The 20,790-nt window shown below is 44.5% G+C and overlaps 1 protein-coding gene across 2 annotated transcripts in view; it reads right to left on the bottom strand.

Annotated features, from left to right (window-relative positions):
- The window catches only part of UBE2V1 (ubiquitin conjugating enzyme E2 V1), a 32,151-nt gene that overhangs the window by 5,939 nt on the left and 5,422 nt on the right, over nt 1-20,790 (bottom strand). Inside the window, exons 1-2 of one of the 2 annotated variants that reach the window (XM_039229992.1) lie at nt 9,613-9,630; nt 6,779-6,927 (exon numbers count right to left, since the gene is read on the bottom strand). In XM_039229992.1, the coding sequence (XP_039085923.1) occupies nt 6,779-6,823 (45 nt within the window). In that variant the 5' untranslated portion in view covers nt 6,824-6,927; nt 9,613-9,630. Of the gene's footprint in view, nt 1-6,778; nt 6,928-9,612; nt 9,631-20,790 lie in introns of those variants that run through there. The other variant, XM_039229991.1, reaches the window with a different exon arrangement.

The raw sequence follows: 20,790 nt of genomic DNA, 5'->3' as shown, positions 1-20,790 counted from the left end.
GTTCCAGATTCATCGTCTTGTGAAACACCTTCCATCTTGCTGACGTGGCGTGGGCTTCGCGGGGCGATCTGGCAGCGCCTGTCAGGATGTGAAACAGGCAGGCTCACGCCAACAAGGCCCCTTCTAGGAATTTGCTACAGGCAGACTCATACTTGTGCACAAAATGTGAAACACTGTCTGCAACAGTCAAAATAGCTGCAAACAGCCGAAATGTCCACCTGCAAGAGACTGACTCCCCAAATCTGGCATCTTCATAAAACCGGATACCTTGTAGTCTTCTCAAAGGCTGAGCCTGGACATGCACGTGGAAAGACTGCCAACACGTGGGCCCTGGGACAGCCAGCAAGTTGCAGAATAGGTGCATTCTATAAAAGCAGAGAGATGCCTCCAAGTGCGGCTATGTGAATGTGCACATGGGCTGTTTCACGCACTGGACACTCTGGGCCCAGAGATTATAAACTTCTCCTGGGCCCAGACTATACGTAGGAGATAATCCCAGCCTAATCATGATGAAAAACATCAGATAAATTCCAATACAGACATTCTACAAAACACCTGACCAGTATTCCTCAAAACTGGTGAGGGCAACAAAAATAAGAAAAACCTGAAATTGTCACAGCCACAAGGAGCCCAGGACAGGACGACAAAATATAATGTGGTATCTTGGAAAGGATTCTGGAACAGAAAACAGACACAAGGTAAAAACTAAGAACAGCTGAATAAAATATGGACTCTGGTTAACAGTAACCCATGAGAGTCTGGGTCATCGGTCGTGACAAATGTACTATCCCAACATAAGACACTAACAACGGGGAGGGCGGGGGGTACACATGGGAACATTTCATACATTCCATACTACCCCTGCACCTTTTCTCTAAGTCTAGAAGTATTATAAAATAAAATTTATCTTTAAGATGTATGACACATGAGAAAAGGAAAAGGTACTGATTGTCAAAAACAAGCAAAATGACAAAATCTCAGTATATAAAAAAGTGACTCAGGTCAACCATACACCTGCTCCTCAGGTGAAATCTGACACAGGTGTACACAAGTTATGTGTGATGTACAGGGTGGGCACATGCTATGTGAGAACGAGGGGTGGGCCCTTTAAAAAGTGAGAAGTCCTTAATGGAATGGCTCTGGATGAAGACAGGGCAGGAAAATGCATAGGAAGAGGGGGGAGGAGTTAATCTGGAGAGCAGGGATATAGCAGGTAGGGATAGTCCAGGAAGGGAGACACTGCATTAGGTACTTTAACAGAGAATTTAACATAGGAAACTGGTTCAATAGGTGAAAAGGCAGAAAGGGGTCTGAGCTAACACAGAGGGAACTAGCAGAAAGCAGTGGTGTCCCTTGGCTAGGGGAATAGAGGGAGTAAGCCAGTTTTCCAGACCTAGAGGCTCAGGGTTAGAGGTCTCCAGAGCTGATCTCAGACCTCCGAGGAGGCACTGTAGGCCAGCTCTGGGAGCACCCCCTCGAGTTGGATGGAGCCTGGGACCCATTGCTGATGCCGGGACGAAGAGCCATTACCAGAGAGGCGCTGACAGAACAGACAAACAAGGAGTAAGTCCCTTCTTCTTGACTTCCAGGTGCTCTCCTCTGTCCCTAATTGGAGGAACCCAACAGGGCACCAGCTGACAAAGGACAAATGTAGTCTGCAGAGTCCTGGCCCCAAGGTTCAAAGCAGAGCTGAGAAAGGTCGGCTTGGAGTGTAAGCTAGCAGCTGCAAACACCCCTCCAGACAGTGACAAGACACAATCTTCCTTTGTACCGAGCCTCTCCCTCACCCACCGGCCAGGGAATCCTTCTGAGTGAGCTACTGGACCCATCTTCAGGCAACGTTAACTATTCATGTCTCTAACTCAATGCTGGCACCACCCGAATCTTCTACAATCTAAAGACTAAACTGTCAAGTTGACCACACAAGCATCTAATATAAAATACGAAGGAGAAAGGAGGTACTTGTTCCTTTCCATTCGATTTCTGTTCCTGCACATCAGCCTACATGAGCCCCTCATCATGGCTTTGAGAGCTGCTCTGACTTCCAGCATCTTTCAGTGTCCCCAGGAATGGTAGCTGCCTGCTGGGATCACTCCTCCAGGTGCTCGGTTCTGTCGTGTCCCCCCCCCCCCCCCCCCGTCCTCCCGGCCCCAGGGCTAAGTTACTGTTTCCTGCCGTGTTAGCTCTGTGGTCCCACACTGTGCCTTTTCTGCTTTTGTAGTCCAGCACTAATTTGATCACGTTCCTATAGTAAATTAGCTTTGCTGAAATACCTAGCATGGTTTTCTCTTTTCCTGACTGACAGAAAGAGTTAAGGGGAACAAAACAAGCTTACTTTACATACTCTGTACTGTTTGAGAATTTTTATGAGGATATATCATATGTATCATACATGTCACATAAAGCATTTTAGAGAGACAGATCAACATGCACTGATATGGAAAGACATCCACCATCCATTATGTGAAAAACACGAAGCTGCAAAACATTGTGTAGAGCAAGGTCTCACTTTTATTAAAAAGGATATGCATTTATGTTTGTGTACCCCAAAGCAAAAGCCAGTCGAAACATACACAGTCTGTGGGGAGTATAATGAAATGGGGGAAGGATCACTCTTTTTGTTTCACATGCCCGTGTAGGTATGTTTCATTCTTAAGCATGCATACAGGACTTTGAGAGAAGTACGTGTATAAACACATGCCCAGGCTCTAACCCACACACAAAAACTTTATCGTGGAGAACTCGAGGCATCACAGTGTTTCTCAACCAAGGCAACTTCTGCCCAGCCCCCCACCCCAACATCTGGAGACATTAATGGTTGTCACAACTGGGGGAGAGAGGTGCTACTTGCGTCTAGTGAGCTGGGACCCGGGGTGCTACTGACCCTACAACGCACAGGCAGCCCCGCAACAAAGGAGGATCCGGCTCGAGATGCGAACAGCGCTCAGGGTGAGAAAACTGCTCTGTGACCTGGCTACTCTGTAACCTGTCCCCTGTCAAATGCAGTTGGGCATTTGTCAGAATTTTGCAAAGGGCGCTTTGATGAGAAACTTTTGTTTTTTAGTTTGGAGAACCTGCTTTCCTTATGGAGGAATAAAAACTATTCAAATGGCAAACACACTTAGAATTAAAGCAACTCAGAGCACAAAAAGGAAAATGGTAAAAAAGTAAGTCTTCTTTTCACGGTGGCCCCAGCCAGCTCAATCTCTTTTGAAGAAGGCAACTACTGTCACCAATTTCTCTTTTGCTCTCCTGAAAGTACTGTAAACACACAGTATCTGTGCCTCTTGCTCTCCCTGCCCTCCCCGCCCTCCTTGGTGGCAGCATTCTCCCCTTACTTTCTCCCCTTAAATACCATGGAGATCATTCCAGTTCAGCACACATAAATCTGGCTTGGGCTTCTCAACAGCTAAACAGTACACAGTATGGTCTGCTGAAAGACACTGAGGTGGTTTCCAATATTTTGCTACTACTGAAAGTGCTGCCTTCAATAATTTTGTACATAGAGAGGCCTTTGGGCAACACATTACAAGAGAGCGGAGTAAATTCCTAGAATCGGTGGATCACTTTTGATGGAAGATTTTCTTGTTGAGTCATACAGTAGCAAAAATATAAGAGGGTGGTAAGTTACTCAAGTGTTCTATTCTATTTAGATACTAATGATTACGCTGATATTCCACAGTCACAGTTTATACGTGGTATGCTAGTCGTAGGAAGCACCTAGAAGCAGACAGCTACTTTTACGACTTTGCTTTTAACCTTGGGGACCCAGGACAAGCATAACTACAGGGATTAAAAAAAAAAAAAAGTCAATAACAAGTATTGGTGAGGGTGTGGAGAAACCAAAACCCTCATGTACTGTTGGGTGGGGAAAATAAAATGGTGACACTGTTTTGGAAAAGTCTGGCATTTACTTAAAATGTTAAACATCGGGGAGCCTGGGTGGCTCAGTCGGTTAAGCATCCGACTTCGGCTCAGGTCATGATCTCCCGGTTCGTGGGTTCGAGCCCCGCGTCGGGCTCTGTGCTGACAGCTCTGAGCCTGGAGCCTGCTTCAGATTCTGTGTCTCCTTCTCTTTCTGACCCTCCCCTGCTCATGCTGTTTCTCTCTCAGAAATAAATAAAACATTAAATAAATAAATAAATAAAATGCTAAATACAAAGTTATATGATCCAGGTGGCTCCACTCCTAGGTATGTGCCTAAGAGAAGTGAAAACATATGTCCACACAAAAACCTGTACACAAAAATTCATAGCAGCATTGTTCATAATGGGCAAAAAAATGGAAAAAAATCAAATGTCTATCAACTAATTAATCAGTAAAGAAAACGTGGCCTATCCACATAATGGAATGTTATTCACCATAAGAAGGAATGAGCTACTGGGAAGCTCTGTAACATGTATGAACCCTGAAAACATTATGCTAAATAAAAGCTCGTCACAAAGATCACATATTGTAGAATTCCATTTATATGAAACATCCAGAACAGACACAGTCAGAGACGGAAGATAAATGAGTGGTTGTCAAAGGGGAGGGACAGGGATGGGAGACAGAATGGGAGTGACTGCCGATGGGGAGGTATCTCTCTGGGGTAATGAAAACATTCTGAAATTAGTGGCAGGTGCACAGTTCTGAATATAATAAAAACCACTGAACTGTACACTTTGGAAGTATATTCTACGGTTTTCAAATCCTAGGATATAGGAATTTTTATCTCAGTAAAGCTGTTATTTAAAAAAAAAAAAAGGGGGGGGGCGCCTGGGTGGCTTAGTCGGTTAAGCGTCCGACTTTCGCTTAGGTCATGATCTCGCGGTTCGTGGGTTCGAGCCCCGCGTCGGGCTCTGTGCTGACTGCCAGCTCAGAGCCTGGAGCCTATTTCGGAGTCTGTATCTCCCTCTCTCTCTGACCCTGCCTTGCTCACGCTGTCTTTCTCTCTCTCTCCTAGAAATAAATAAAAATATTAAAAAAAAAAAAAGTGCGTGGAAGGCACCTTGTATACTATAGCTACTCACTAGAAGTTAGCCCCTGTGAAAAGTGCTAAAGCGAAACTCAGGGTAATCCAAGGTGTTGTAGGTAGAACAGAGTATTTTCGATGGGATTTGGTGGTTCATTTTGTCCATTCATTGTTTAACTGTATAATTCAGCGGTATTTAGTGTATTCACAATGTTGTTATGTTGGTTCATTCTTAATTTGTTAGAACCTGAAAACCACTCCGTTGATTAATCAATCTATTGAACAACTACTCGAATCTGTCATCTCCAGGTGCTCTGGAGAGGATGGGGGAGGGAAGACTAGTTCTCATCCTCAAGAAACCTCACCCAGGCTCAGGAAGAGAGGAGATGGCGTGAAGGAAGCTGTGGCCACGCAGTGGATTTTCAGAGACAGCGAGAAATGATTTCCATGAAGAAACTAGCTTTCTAGATTAGATTTCCTCCAGTATTTTACAGATCTGTAAATCCTGGTTTTCAGAGAGATTTCAAAAAAGATAAAGAAATGAGTATAAATAGTAAATTGGATGGGATTTTTAAAACCCCCAAAAAACAAAACCACAGGGTCAAAAATGACTCAAGAAGGAACGTTAAATGGCAAAGCCAGTCGTTCACCATGACTGTTCATGATGGTCCAAGATGAACATCAGATTGTCCTAACACTTAGTGAGCACGACCCTCCTTGTTCCGGCCAGGGCCACGTCCTACGTGTCTTCCTACTCCCCACAGAGCTGGCGCAGGGCCTGGGCACGCAGCGAGAGGAAGGAATGAGCGCCACCGTCTCGGAGCACAAGCAGATGAAGCAAAGGTCTTGCTCCATTCAGACAGAATCTCCTATTGTCTGAAACAAGCGTCACCTTATGGGAATCTATTTCTTTACTCCTATATCAACGGACTACTTAACACTCCAGATAATTCTCAAATGGGAACAGATGAAAACTCACAATCTAAGCAGAAAGGAGACAATGTAGCACGGTGGTTAGGAACACAGGGTCTGGAGTTAGAGCCCCCATGGGAATGATCAGCAATGTGACTTTGGGCAAGGAACTCTACTTCTCGATTCTTTCACCTGTAAAAAGAATGCAACTACGCAATAGCGACACCTAACAACAGGTTCTTGTGAGAGTTAGATGCCATTTCTTGGGGGTTTTACTGTGGATGCTAAAAAACAGTTAGCTGGCACTAGGAAGCCTGGGAACTCTCTCAAATCACGAACCTCTAAAAGAGAGATCAATTTTCTCATCTCCGTGGTCTCTGTCTTCTTTGCAAAGGCTTCTGGGTCTCAAAGTGCCTGGAACGGACCAGCGGCAACCAGGCAGGCAAAAAGCCTTTGCTGAGCAGCCCCAGGAACTAAGAGCCCCATGAATTAGGATGTGGGTGTGCGGCCGACCTGGGACACAGTGAAGGAAAAGCACAACCGTGAAGCCTTTCCATAGCTCGTTCTGACGGGGCCTTCAGAAGGCTGGCTGTACCTGGAGCCTTGTTACCTGATAAGCCCAAGGGTTTGTTCTAAACTACTTCTGAGGGTGCAATTACCTCAAACCTCACTGTCTACGTTGTCATGTAAATTCACACGAAGAGTCTAAACAGGTTTTTGCTTACCATGTAGAGAGATTAAACAGCATCAGAGGAGGTTCAAATATATAAACTGAAACTGGTCAAAAAAGAATAGCCACATTTCAGAAAATATACCATTGGTGAGCTTTTCCCTTGATAAGGCTAATATTTCTTAAAAGGAGGCACAGTGAATTTAAGACATTGACATTTATAGCCGTAGCTCGACGCTTACTCTTGGAGGCCCAATTATCATCCCTGTCCATCTCGTAAGTGTCATGTCTTCGTCATCTTCTAGACCCCAGCTAACTGTGCCATCGCCTACTCCTTTCTGGCCTTCTTCCAGTTCTTCCAACAGTCGAAAATTGCGAGGGACTTTTACTCCTAAAATAAATGGAAAGAAATTCAAGATACTAGCAACTCCAGGGGAACCTGTAAGCCTAGATCTAGCTGCTCGTTATTATTCCGTGGAAATAAAGATGCCAACATGCAAAAAATGGCCGAAAGTCATTGACTCTTAAACCTGCTCACAGAGCTTCTGGTACCGACCAGCGCAGCAGCCGCAAGGAAGCGCCACGTGGCTTTGTTACAGTGAAGTGACGTCTGAGCCCAGTCTGGAAGGACGCCCCACCCCCCACCTCCAGCTTTGATAAACTTCACTGAGAGTTTCCACGTCTAAATGTTGATCAGTTTGGGTCCACGATAGATGAAAACCATCAATATCAGTACCACGAATGTTAAGTGTCTTGGAAGAGAAGAGGCTGTTCCTTTTATTTTGCCCTTATTATGCATTTCTGAGGCCCATGGTGTGCTCGTTTGTTGGAAGAGACTCTTAAACTAACTCAGGAGGAACAGCCGCCACGGACGCATGAAATCAAAACGGTGTCCTCTTGATCAGGTAAGAGTCACCTGAAGGCGCCAAGGATAAAATTTTCAGTTATTCAAGCCACAGTTTCTCTCTTGTGAAAAAGCCCAGAGAGGGTGGCTAGTTCTCTGATTTGTTTGTTTCCAAAACCCCCCAAGCCTGGTAAGCTGCTCAGGGAAGAAATCACACAAGCCCATCCCATAGGGTCAAGCCACGTCTGGGCGGTTTCCCGAACAAGCTGGAGCACCGGGGCCAGGTGAGGGGCGAGGGTGGGGGGGGGAGGCAGGGAGGCCGATGCTCTTCCCGTGCCCGGGCACTAAGCAACTCGCCCAGGGATGCGCCCCCAACCAATGCTGCCTGCTTCTCTCTCCTCCCACCTCTCTTCCTGGCATTTGAACTATTACCTCTGGGGGAAAAAAAAAACCTTCAAATTCAGGCAAATTCCAAGCTCTCATTTGCCTTAAATGCTGAGCCCCCAAATGGCCAGACTCCCAGAGGTAACTGAGCAACACTTACCACGTAACTCTGGAGAAAAGCCCACTGGAGGGACTCCAGACTGGGAGGTGTTCCCAGTATATCTCAGTGTTTCCCAGGGTGGGACTCGTGCTACTATTTGTTCAAGTGGAATAAATACCTGAGCATCTGCTAGAGGCCAGGCACTCTGCTAGGCAATGCGGAATAAGCAGTAAACAAAAATGCCTGCCTGCATGGAGCTTCTATTCTAGCGGGAACCACATGACAAAACAAAAACACAAACTATGTCGTGTGACAGCTCGTGGTGTTATGCAGCAGGGGGTCATGGCGAGAGGAGCTACAATTTTAAATGGGGTGATCAAGGAAAGCCTCACTGCCACCAGGTGTCATGGCTAAAGACCGGAGGTGAAGGAGCGGGACTTCTGCACAGCTGAGGGGACAGTCGTCCCAGCAGAGGGAACAGCTAAGTGCTAAGACCCTTAGGTAGGATCTTGCCTTTAATGTCAAAGGACAGCAAGATTCCAACACAGCTAAACCCGAGTCAGTGAGACGGGAGAGCAGGAGACGGTTAAGGACTCCAACGATTACTGACCTGAGAAGCGCTGGAGTTCTAAACAGAGGGGGGGACAGAACGTGACTTGCTTTCTCAAACAGGACCTCTATGACTGCTGTGTGCAGAATACAGTGAAGGGAGCTAGGCCCTCCTGCAATGACCCTGGCAGAAGGAAATACTGGCTTGAACCAGTGAAGGCAGTGAGAAGTAGCCCAATTCCAGATATTTGGGAGGTATTAGCTGGTAAGATTTGCGGCCAGATTGCCTGAGAAGCATGAGAGAGGAGCATCCAACCATGGCTTCCGGGCTTTTGCCTGAGCAGGTGGAAGGGTGGAGCTGCCGGTGGCACACCAGGGGGGTTTAGGTGGTCCAAAAGTGAGCACTCACTTTACAGTCACGTATTCATTGTTTTTTTAAAGTCATCATTTTTTTTTTTTTTAAATGTTCATTTATTTTGAGAGAGAGAACAATCCAAAACAGGCTGTCAGTACAGAGCCTTGTGTGGGGCTTGATCTCACGAATCGTGAGATCATGACCTGAGCTGAAATCAAGACTTGGGACACTTAACTGACTGAGCCACCCAGGTGCCCTGTCATGTGTTGATTTTTAAGAACAATTTAAGGCAAGTAACGTTATACTAACTTCTCATGTACAATGATGGTAAAAAAATTTCCTTTTAACATAAATGTAAGCAGAAGACTCAGCTGACTGAAGATAACACTAAGTAACACAGATGGTATTTGAAAGGAAAAAGAATAAACCTGAAAGCATAATTGAATGGCTCATTTAGAAAATACTGGCATTTTTCATCCACATAGTCAACTGGATTACTCAGCCATACTGGATTGTGTTTTCTAGCAAACACAAAACTAAAGGGTGTTTGTGATGTTATAAGCAAAAAGCCAGACAATACAATGTCTTTCGTCCAGAGAGAGTTAAATCTTAAATCTAAATCTTTAATAATCCTATTTCGGCTGGGCAGCAGAGAGGGGAGGGGGAATCATTTGTGTAAAAGTAGTGCTATTACTACTGTTTAATTTACAGGCCTGCACTAATAAAAAATGAATATCCAAAGAACACACAATCACATCGGGATGACGGATAAATATCAGAGATGGTGTAGTACGCTGACTTGTGTCCCTGTAAATCTGTATGTCCAACCCCTAATTGCTAGTACCTCAGAGTGTGACAGTATTTGGTAATAGGGCCTTTAAAGAGGTGATTAAGTTAAAATGAGTCCACTGGGGCGCCTGGCTGGCTCAGAAGACAGAGCGTGTAACTCTTGATCTTGGGGTTTTGAGTTCGAGCCCGATGCTGGGGGTGGAGTTCCTAAAAACAAACAAACAAAAGAAGACAAAAACAAAACAAAAATCTTAAAAATATATAAATAAAAAATAAAACAGGTCCATTAGGATGAGCCCTAATCCAATTTGACTGGCATCCTTATAAAAGGAAGAAATTTAGGCACACAAAGAAAAACAGGGATGCCTGAGTGCATGGAGAAAAGACTGTGTGAGGACACGGGGGGGAGGGGGGGCACGCAGCCAGCTGCAAGCCAAGGGGAGAGGTCTCAGAAGAATTAAACCTATTGACACCTTGATCTTGGACTTTTAGCCTCCTGGGCTATGAGCAAATAAATTCCTGTTGTGTGAGCCACCCAATCTGTGGTGCTTTGTTATGGCGGCTCTAGTAAACTAATACAGATGCTAGGTGACATTTTAAGATTAAAAAAGTTGGAAAGGTTAGAGGCCCGAGATGGCAACAGTGGTTATCTTTAGGTGCAAGGATTATGGGTGACTCCTCCTTTTTCTGTCTTTTCTTTTTTTTAATCGTTTTATTTTATTCCTCATGATAACTGTATTGTTTAATCCCCACCCCCTACCTTTTCTATATTTTGATTTCTTTTTTTTTTTTAATGTTTTTTATTTATTTCTAGGAGAGAGAGAGAGAGACAGCGTGAGCAGGGGAGGGTCAGAGAGAGAGGGAGTCACAGACTGAAACAGGCTCCAGGCTCCGAGCTGGCAGTCAGCACAGAGCCCGACGTGGGGCTCGAACCCACGAACCGCGAGATCATGACCCAAGCGAAAGTCGGATGCTCAATCGACTAAGCCACCCAGGCGCCTCTATTTTCTGATTTCTTTTACCACGATCTTGATATTTACAAAACACTTAGGAACTATGCCAACTACACTCTAGACAAGGTCCTACATTTGGGCCTTAGCATTTGCTATTCCCTCTGCCTGGAACACTCTTCCTCCAGCTATCTGCCGAGTTCCCTTACCTTCTCAGGGCTTCATTTACATGACCCCTGATTACAACAAGGATTAAGGATTCTCTGAGACTAGGAATCTCATTTAATGGTATTTCCCAAGTGACTGATTTTAAATAAGTAGTCCACGTTTAAAAAAAAAAAAAGTATTAAAACTTGTTCAAGCCAAATGATCAATGGCAAAGTACAATAGCTTTCACAGCTATTACTGAATGGAAGTTACACGTGTGACCTCTATTTCAAGTTGCTCTTTTTGGCAAGATGAAAAAATGTGCCTTCTTGCATCAGGTATTTTAAATCAGGCTGGATTAACTATTTCTGGTATGACTATTTCTCTTGTAAACTTTAGCAAAACTTTATGGCTGGAAATGTCACCTCTTCATTAATGACTAGGTCTGATTACGGACTCCTAATCTAAATGTTACAAGCTCATTACATTAGTTTCAAACAACGGTGAATTTGAGTTATATTTTTCTGATGTTTGATACTTACTTGTGAAATAGGGGAAAATATCACATTAATTAATCCTATGCTTCCAACAGCCATTTCTACTGGATTAGACAATTCAGTTAAAGCCCATATATACAACGGAACCAAACAAATAAAGAGGCAGGTTAGCATTTGGAATAGTAATGAAGCACCACATAGGACAGCATAATCTGGTGACTGCAATACTGATATTACTGGATCACTCAACTTGCTTCAAGTTATAAAACAGGCATCAGAAATAGTTTAAAAAACCAAAACTTTATATTGGCCGGTATCTTTTAGGCAGTCAAAAACCACTCCACGTGGGAGCTGGAATACCGGAAAACTGCACCACGTGCTGATTAATGACAATAAGCATTCATTCTGTTTAACAGTAGTTCCCAAACTTTTCTGATCTCAAGACCCTTTTATATACTCTCTTAAAAATCATTCAAGACTTCAAAGAGCCTTTGTATATGTGGGCTATAGCTACTGATATTTGCCAAATTAGAAATTACAACTGAGAAGGGAGCCTGAGTGGCTCAAGGCAGTTAAGCGTCTGACTCTTGACTTCTACTCGGGTCAGGATCTCACAGTTGGTGGGACTGCACTGACAGCGCCAAGCCTGCTGGGGATTGTCTTTGCCCCTCCTCCAGCTACACACACACACACACACACACACACACACACACACACACACTCTCTCTCTCTCTCTCTCTCTCTTAAAATAAATAAACTTAAAAAAAAAACCCCGAAAATATTTTAAAATATTTAATTCATTTACAAATAAGCACAACAAACCGTCAGGTGGTGAGATAAATATCTTATGAGAGAACTACATTTTACAAAGAACAAAAGAAAATTAATGAGAAGAGTGGTATGGCTTTACTAATACTCTTTATTTTTATATATATATATATATATATATGTTTTTTTTTATTTCTAGGAGAGAGAGAGACAGCGTGAGCAGGGGAGGGTCAGAGAGAGAGGGAGTCACAGACTGAAACAGGCTCCAGGCTCTGAGCTGGCAGTCAGCACAGAGCCCGATGCGGGGCCCGAACCCACGAACCGCGAGATCATGACCCAAGCGAAAGTCGGACGCTTAACCGACTAAGCCACCCAGGCGCCCCTTTACTAATTCTCTTTAATGTCTGGCTTAAAACAGGGAGTGTTAAGAACTCGGGTGAGCTGGAGAATACATGTCTGTTTAAAGGGCACAGTCACTCCTTAGCTCTGGCCAAGTATCTGTGGCTCAGATTCTGCTTATGGACCACCACTTTACAACATCTGGGGTCACCTAATTGTTCTCAAGAATCTCTTTGATCCTAGGGTGCCTGGGTGGTTCTGTCAGTTGAGCGTCCATCCGACTCTTGATCTCAGCTCAGGTCATGATCTCACAGGTTCATGAGTTCGAGCCCCACGTTGGGCTCTGCGCTGCTTGGTCTCTAAGCTGACAGCACGGAGCTTGCTTGAGATTCTCCCCCTCTCTCTGCCCCTTCCCTGACTGCACCCTCTCTTTCTCAAATATAAATAAAAAGTAACTTTAAAAAAATCTCTTTGATCCTTAACATCCTAGATTCAGCTTCGAGAATATTTTAACCTTTCTTTTGTCAGAAGAGTAAGTAAAGATTGATAAACACTGTGCTAATCTGGCATCGGCGGGTTAGGTACTCTGTTAACCTTTATTTAGCTAAATATTGAAGAGTTTAAGTCCACAAACTATAGCTTTAAAACAGGACTGTTACTTTGAATTTATGTTAGTAAGACATAAACTTTTATTTTCACTCAAAAACTGACTAAAAGCAGATTTCAGGGAATAACAACAGCTAGCAGAAATCAGAAATTATAAAATTATGGTGAGGTTCATTTAGTTTTTTCAGATATTTAAACAGAAGTGGCTGATTAGACCCGGTTAGCTGCTTTACTGAACTCTATCTGGGAAGGCACCATTCTGGGGTTCACCATGTTTAATGTGCATAAAACTGAGCTCACTCCACACTTCCAAGCAGAATACCCACACGTCTCAGAACTGCAGTTAAAAGTTTGCTGGGGGCGCCTGGGTGGCTCAGTTACTCGTCCGCCTGGGTTCATGTCCTGATCTCATGGTTTGTGCCACGCAGAGGGCGCAGAGCCTGCTTGAGATTCTCTCTTCAACTGGCAGGTGCACTCTCTCAAAATAAACAAACTTAAAAAACAAAAACGTTTGCCAGGCTTTTTATCTGCTTGTCAAAATTTCCCTCTATATGAATTTGTCAGTAACACATTTTGTACACAGCTTCTTTCTGTGCAATAATATGCAACACTTACCCAACAGCACGCTAGACCTTACAGGGGCTATGAATGAAAAACAGAAGTCTCCCAACTGGAGTATAAAGTCTCACTATGGAAACAAGATATACGCATACAAAGTTCAATGAAACAGAACAGCATCAAAACTGATGATAGAAATATAACCTATCACAGAACGATTTTTTTTAATACCTCTGAGGGGTCCTCGACCCCTCTGAATTCGATGAAAGCTAAGGAGGTGGGGCGGTGCTACCGAGAGGGACTGGACTTTATCTGCAGGGGCAAAGGCGGGAGCTGCAGAAGGCTTTGAGTAGGACTAGAGATAAAGCAAATCTCCTGGGTACTGCTCAGGGTAGGCTGTGAAGGATCAGAGCCCAGGTTAGGGGTGTGCACCCATTCACCTCGGGATGCAGAGCCAGAAGCATTTGCTTCGAGCAAGTACTGTGACAGAATATCTTACCATTCTTAGAGGCCCTGGGGGTGGGAAACAGAAGGAATGTTAAAGTGCATATAAATGTGCATGACTGTGGCAGTAGCTCCCATTTTTACACTGTGACAGAAAAACAACTGGCTGGTCCATGGCAGGCTTTACATAAGTATTTGTTGTAAAATCCAAAATTGGGGTGGGGGGAAAAAAGGTATTCAAATCCCATTTCATAAAAAATAAACACAGGGAGCCTGGGTGGCTCAGCTGGATAAGCATTGACTTTGGCTCAGGTCATGATCTTGTGGTTTGTGGGTTCGAGCCCTGCCTGGGGCTCTCTGCAGCCAACACAGAGCACGTTTTGGATCTTCTGTTCCACCCCTTGTTCCTCCCCGACTTGTGTGCACGCTCTCTCTCTCAAATAAACTTAAAAAAAAAAAAAAAAAAAGCACAAAGTCATCCATGCTCCTTGTAGGTATAAGCGACATAAATTATCTTTAGATGTCACAAACCTACAATCATGAAAATACCTGGTCTATCGTTCTAATTTTTTTTTAAAGATTTTATTTTTTAAGTAATCTCTATACCTAATATGGGGCTCAAACTTACAACCCCAAGATCAAGAGTCACATGCTCTATTGACTGATCCAGTTAGGTGCCCCATACCATTCTCTTTTTTTCTTTTTTAAATGTTTTATTTATTTTTGAGAGAGAGCACACACACACAAGCTGGGGAGGGGCACTGAGAAGGGGACAACAGATCCCAAGCAGCCTCTGCTGACAGCAGACAGCCTGATGTGAGGCCTGAACTCAGGAACCATGAGATATCACGACCTGAGCTGAAGTGAGACACGTAACCCACTGAGCCGCCCAGGTGCCCCACCATTCTACTTTTTAAATGCTCGTTGGGGCACCTGGATGGCTCAGTCGGTTACGTGTCCAACTTCAGCTGAGGCCATGATCTCGCGGTTCAAGGGTTCGAGGCCCGCGTTGGGCTCTGTGCTGACAGCTCAAAGCCTGGAGCCTGCTTCGGATTCTGTGTCTCCCTCTCTCTGACTCTCCCCTGCTCAGGCTGTCTGTCTGTCTCTCTCTCTCAAAAAAGAAAATAAAACATTAAAAAAAAAAAGCTGGTCAGAGCAATGGCTAAGTTATCTGCCACAAAAAAGAATCTGAGTGTACCCTAGAGAAAAGTCTATAATCTTTCACAGAGGATTTAGAGCACAGATGTGGGATCAAGTCCTGGCTCCATGGCTTCCTAGTCATCTAGCTGTGTGCCTGAACTAGTCACCTTGCGCCTCAGCGAAATGGGGATACCATCACCCCCTGCCTCTGTACGGCTGTGTGGGTCATATCTGGCAGAGTAGTTTTTCTGTCGAATCACCTTCATTAGCACACTGTATCACTGATCATAAATTAAAAAAACCCTTCACTTCACCCCCATATCCCTTCCAGCTACCGTCACATTTCCCTGTTCCTTCTTAGCAAAAAACCTCAAAAGGGCTGTCTTGACTCCTTGTCTGCCATTCTCCCCTTACTTGCACCTACTCCAATCAGCATTTTCTACCTCGTCACTCACCAAAACCACCCTGGTCAGGGGCACCAGGAGCACCCGCTAGCCACATTTTCAGCTCCCACCCCCACTTTCCGGAGCTCCAGTGGCAACTCCAGGGCTTCCCCAGGCCTCAGAGGTTCTCCTACCTCACTGGCTGCTTGGCCACACCTCCCTGACCTCCGAGCAGAGCCCCTAGCCCTCTGCCTTTCATCCACTCTACTTAGCCATCCCCAAGCGATTTTACCCAAACCAGGGAGGCTGGAGACTTTCCAATTTACATTTCCAACCAACAGCCTCTCTGACATCTCCATTTAGATGACTACTAAGACTCTCCAACTTAAAACACTTCCCAACAGAACTCCCTTGCACTCCTCTATAAACACAAAACCAGCCCACTCCTCATTCTCAGTATGTGGCACAAACATTTACCAGATGGCTCTGGCCACACATCTTGGAGTCAAGATGAGAAATCTTTCTCTTGTGCCTTATACCCAACCCATTTCCAGATACACTCCAAACTCGGCCCATTTTCGCCATCTCCACTGTGATCCCCGCAGTCCATGCCCTCTCCACTTCCTAACTGGTTGCTCAGCCTGCCTGGCCTGTACCTGCAGTCTAATCTCCACAGTGAGCTTTCTAAAAGAAGTTCACTTCCATCACTCAGCCACTCCCCCAACTGGCCCAGCACACACCCTCCAGAGCACCACCTGCACCTCCAGGATCATTTCCTGCCACCGGCTCCCAGGCCCCTCGTCCTCCTTCGGCCATACCACCCTCTTTCAGTTCCCAAACAAGTGGGCAACCTCACTTTTCTGCTTCCGCACATGCTGTTCCCTCACCCTGGGATTCTCGGAATGCCTGGTGGGCTGGCTCACTTATTCCTCACTAAGGTCGAACTCCCTACTGCCTTATCTTGCTTTCTTTTTTCTTAAATTTTTTTTAACGTTTATTTATTTTTTGAGAGACAGAGGCAGAGTGTGAATGTGGGAAGGGCAGAGAGAGAGGGAGTGACAGAATCTGAAGCGGGCTCCAGGCTCTGAGCTGCCAGCACAGAGCCCAATGCAGGGCTCAAACTTGTGAACCGAGAGATCATGACCTGAGCTGAAGTCAGACACTTAACCGACTGAGCCACCCAGGCACCCCATCTTGCTTTATTTTTATTTTTTTAAATAGTTTATTTATTTTTGAAACAGAGAGAGACAGAGTGGGGGGACGGGCAGAGCGAGAGGGAGACACAGAATCTGAAACAGGCTCCAGGCTCTGAGCTAGCTGTCAGCACAGAACCCGATGAGGGGCTTGAACCCACGAACTGTGAGATCACGATCTGACCCAAAGTCGGCGCTTAACCGACTGAGCCACCCAGGCGTCCCCCATCTTGCTTTATTTTTCTTCACAGTGCCCATTACCATTTGACATTTTAAATATATTCATTTCTACTTCATTAGTTGTTTACTGTCTTCCCCTGTCTGAACAAAAATAAGCTCCACGAGAGCAAAACTTCATCTCTTTTGGTCATTGCCAAATCTCCAACCCCTCAAGAAGCGCTTTTTGCCAAAGTATGCACTCAAATGCTTGTTGAATGAATGAATGGGTGACTGGGTGCTAGCAAAGGACCTTATTTTAGAACGAATAATGTTCGATGTCACAAAACTCTAACTCTGGTTCATTTCTGAAAATACAGCGTGGAATTATTCATAGCGCTATTAAAAGAAAGTCTTAACATTATAATGATTATCAAAGGGGTTTAGTACGGATTTTAAGTAGCCCAAGGAAAGTTACACATTGAATTCTGAATGATCTTGAGAAGAAACAGGACTCTTAAATTAGAAACCAGCCAGGATCCAGAGGTCTTCTCAGAGCACCCCTCTCACATACCTTTACCGTCACACAATGTCTGTGCTGGCCCTTTTCTTTTTCTTTAAATTTTATTTTCTTTCCTTTTTACTGTCTGACTCACTCTCAGAGCTTCTCCAGTTAGAGCTGTGACTCATTCAATCCTGCCTCGCCTGAAGCTGGTGTGCTACCTGTCATATAATGGTACTTAATAAACGTTTCCTGATTGGAGAAACAGCACCAGCTCTTCCTTCCCCCCCATTTTTTTCTTACTCATTCATTCATTCATTCATTCTGAGGAAGAAGAGAGTCAGCAGGGGAGGGGCAGAGAGAGAGAGAGAGAGAGAGAGAGAGAGAAGAATCCCAAGCAGACTCTGCACCATGAATCCAAAGCCTGACTTGGGGCTCAATTCCACAGACTGTGAGATCATGACCTGAGCCAAAATCAAGAGTCAGACGCTCAACCAACTGAGCCACCCAGGCGCCCCAACTCTTCCTTCCCTACTGTAAACTCTAACATGGTCTATGTGGCCAAAATACTGAACGCCGCTACCATGTAATGGAGATATCTAATGTCTTTTGAGGTCATTAAAAATTGATAACTAGTTTTTTAAAAATCAAGTTTAACAGAGACTTTCAGAGAAACCTACATTTTTTTTAAATGAAGGAAAACTGGTTTTTTACCCAAACCACACAAGTCAAAAGATTCTCCACAAGATGACCTGTTTCATAAAATATATATAAAGCATGTTACTGATACTCTAAACCATTTAGAAACTGTATATGAAGTTACTACATCAATATTTTCTATAAAGCAAGCACATTCAACTCCGCCTGACTACAACCAGTGCTAGAACTTCAGGGGCTATCGAGAGATATAAATCCAAATATTGGTGGAGCTCGGGGGTGCCTGACTGGTTCAGTCGGTAAAGCATGTGACTCTTGATCTTGGGGCTGTGAGTTCAAGCCCCACATTGGGTAGAGATTACTTAAAAATAAAATATTAAATAAATAAATAAATAAATAAAGGGATCCTTGCAGGCCCTGTGAGTGCACCAGTCACAAGTCAGAACTCTATCCCATCCCAAATGGAGAGTACAAGCTTAAAAATCATGATTTTAATTAATTTTAAACATAGGATTTTAAACATTAATTTTAATGTGTTTTTTTTTTTTTTTATTTCTAGGAGAGAGAGAGAGACAGCGTGAGCAGGGGAGGGTCAGAGAGAGAGGGAGTGACAGACTCTGAAACAGGCTCCAGGCTCTGAGCTGGCAGTCAGCACAGAGCCCGACTCTGGGCTCGAACCCACGAACTTCGAGATCATGACCCAAGCGAAAGTCGGATGCTTAACCGACTAAGCCACCCAGGCGCCCCTTTAAACATTAATTTTAAACATAGGATATTAAACTTTAATTTTAACATAGGATTTCAGTGAATATATTTAAATGTATGTTTATTTTTGAGAGAGAGCACAACCAGGGAAGGGACACAGAAAGAGGAAGACAGAGAATCCCAAGTAGGCTCCATGCCGTCAGCGCGGAGCCCGACGTGGGGCTTCAACTCATGAACTGTGAGATCACCACCTGAGTCAAAACCAACAGTTGGAAGCTCAGCTGACTGAGCTGCCCAGGTGCTCCTTCAGTGAATATATTTAAAAATCAAATCCATACATCCCAAAGAACAGAAGCGTAACAGATCAGAAAAACGTAAGGACAATCTAATACATGTTTAATTCCTACGGTATTTTAATCTACCGAATCAACCTAAATTTTAAGATTCCTAGTATCTATGTGTGAATCTGACACCAAAAGACAGCTGGAGAAACAGCTTCAAGGGGCAATACAGAGGATGTAAAATTGAACTCTTGCTAATCTTAATAAACTATTAAAGAGCTAACGTGAAAATATTAAGAAAACTTCACCAAGGTGCTAAAATACCACAGTAATCCAATATTTTTAAAAAGAAAATATTTGTTCCTGTTACTCCAGAATTTTTCCAGAAGGAATTTTCCTGGATCTGTGTCAGTATCGAAAGTCAGCCAGCTATTCTCCTGGCTAAATATAAACTGAAAAGTCAGCAGCTGCAGGATATTACAAAGAAAATACGACAACCAGGTTGAAAAAGCATGAATATTTGATAGGGTTTTTACACCATGTCAGAGTAAAACATTTACTGTAGTAATCTGAAACACAGCAACATATTAAACTATTTGTGGCACAAAATGGATTTGAAGCCCTTTAAAACATCTTTTGGGAAAACCAGGGCCACAATGCAGCAGCTATTATACAACATGCCAATCTTGGAAAACCCTGGCCTGACCAAGCCTCATAAGTTTCTCCTGAAAGTTGCCAGTCAAAACTGGTTTGGTTGCCTATTTTAGGAAAAGAGTGAACTGAACTAGATGTCTGGTGCTGCTTCTGTCTTGGAAAATAAGGAGGCCTGGAAGGTGATGCACCAGCTTCAATGTTCCTGAAAAGTAGACAGAAAGTTGGCAGCAGGTAACTTTTATTCCTGAGCAACTGGCAAGTGCAGTCTGGCTCCCCAGTTAGTGCCTGCCTGCCCAGAGCAGGTTTTTCCTCTCCTCTACAGCACGGGTCCTCCGAGTATGGTCCCCAGACCTGCAGCCTGCCCCTCAGCTGGGAACTTCCTAGAAATGTAAATTCGCAGGCCCCATCCCAGAACACCACAATACACTACAGACCTCCTCACTCTGGAACAAGGGTGGAGCCCAGCAACCGAAGGAGCAACCCTGGTGATTCAGATGCGTGCTGGTTTAAGAACAGCCAATCCAGGGGAAGAAACAGCGGCAATCCATCTTTACAGTCCAGACAATGGGACAACAAACAGCTGCTGACAAAATACAAGACCTTGTGTTTCTCTGACACTCGGGCGACCAAGCACAAGGAGCAGATTTTCTGACAAGGGTGGAGACAAAGAATAAAATGTGGGAAGTGTGTCAGGACAGTTAAGGAAGGAGAGGGCAGAGTTAAGTCTCTGCTAAAGTCTCTCTAGAAATACCAACTAGGCAGGACAAGGGCTTTCCTTTTTGAAAAGCTGAAGAGCCACTTTTGCTTCTGCCTTATCAGATACACGGTTCCTCCAAATCTGTCAAATTTATGTATTTGGCTACACGGAGGCGAGACTTTCAACTGATGCACTGCAATAGTCAACCAGTATTTACTGAGCACCTACTGTGTCAGGGACTATGCTGGGTGCCAGGGACATAAGCGGGCATGCAGGGGAGGGGCAGAGAGAGAGGGAGACAGAATCCGAAGCAGACTGCAGGCTCTGACCTATCGGCACAGAGCCGGACGTGGGGCTTGAAATCATGAACCTCAAGATCATGACCTGAGACGAAGTTAGACGCTTGATGGACTGAGCCCCCCAGGTGTCCCAAGGCGAGTGCTTTAGAAGAAAAGAGAGAGATGTGATAACGACTCAAAAGACTACACTGAATGGGGGTGGTTAGGGATGGCCTTTCTGGAGAGCGCAGACTTGAAGAACAAGTGGCAGCCAATCA

Source organism: Hyaena hyaena, unplaced genomic scaffold (genome assembly GCF_003009895.1).
Source record: "Hyaena hyaena isolate Hyena2069 unplaced genomic scaffold, ASM300989v1 scaffold_42, whole genome shotgun sequence".
NCBI classification, from domain to species: domain Eukaryota; kingdom Metazoa; phylum Chordata; class Mammalia; order Carnivora; family Hyaenidae; genus Hyaena; species Hyaena hyaena.
Note: the sequence above shows the minus strand (reverse complement) of the source record. Positions and strands in the feature narration are given on the sequence as shown.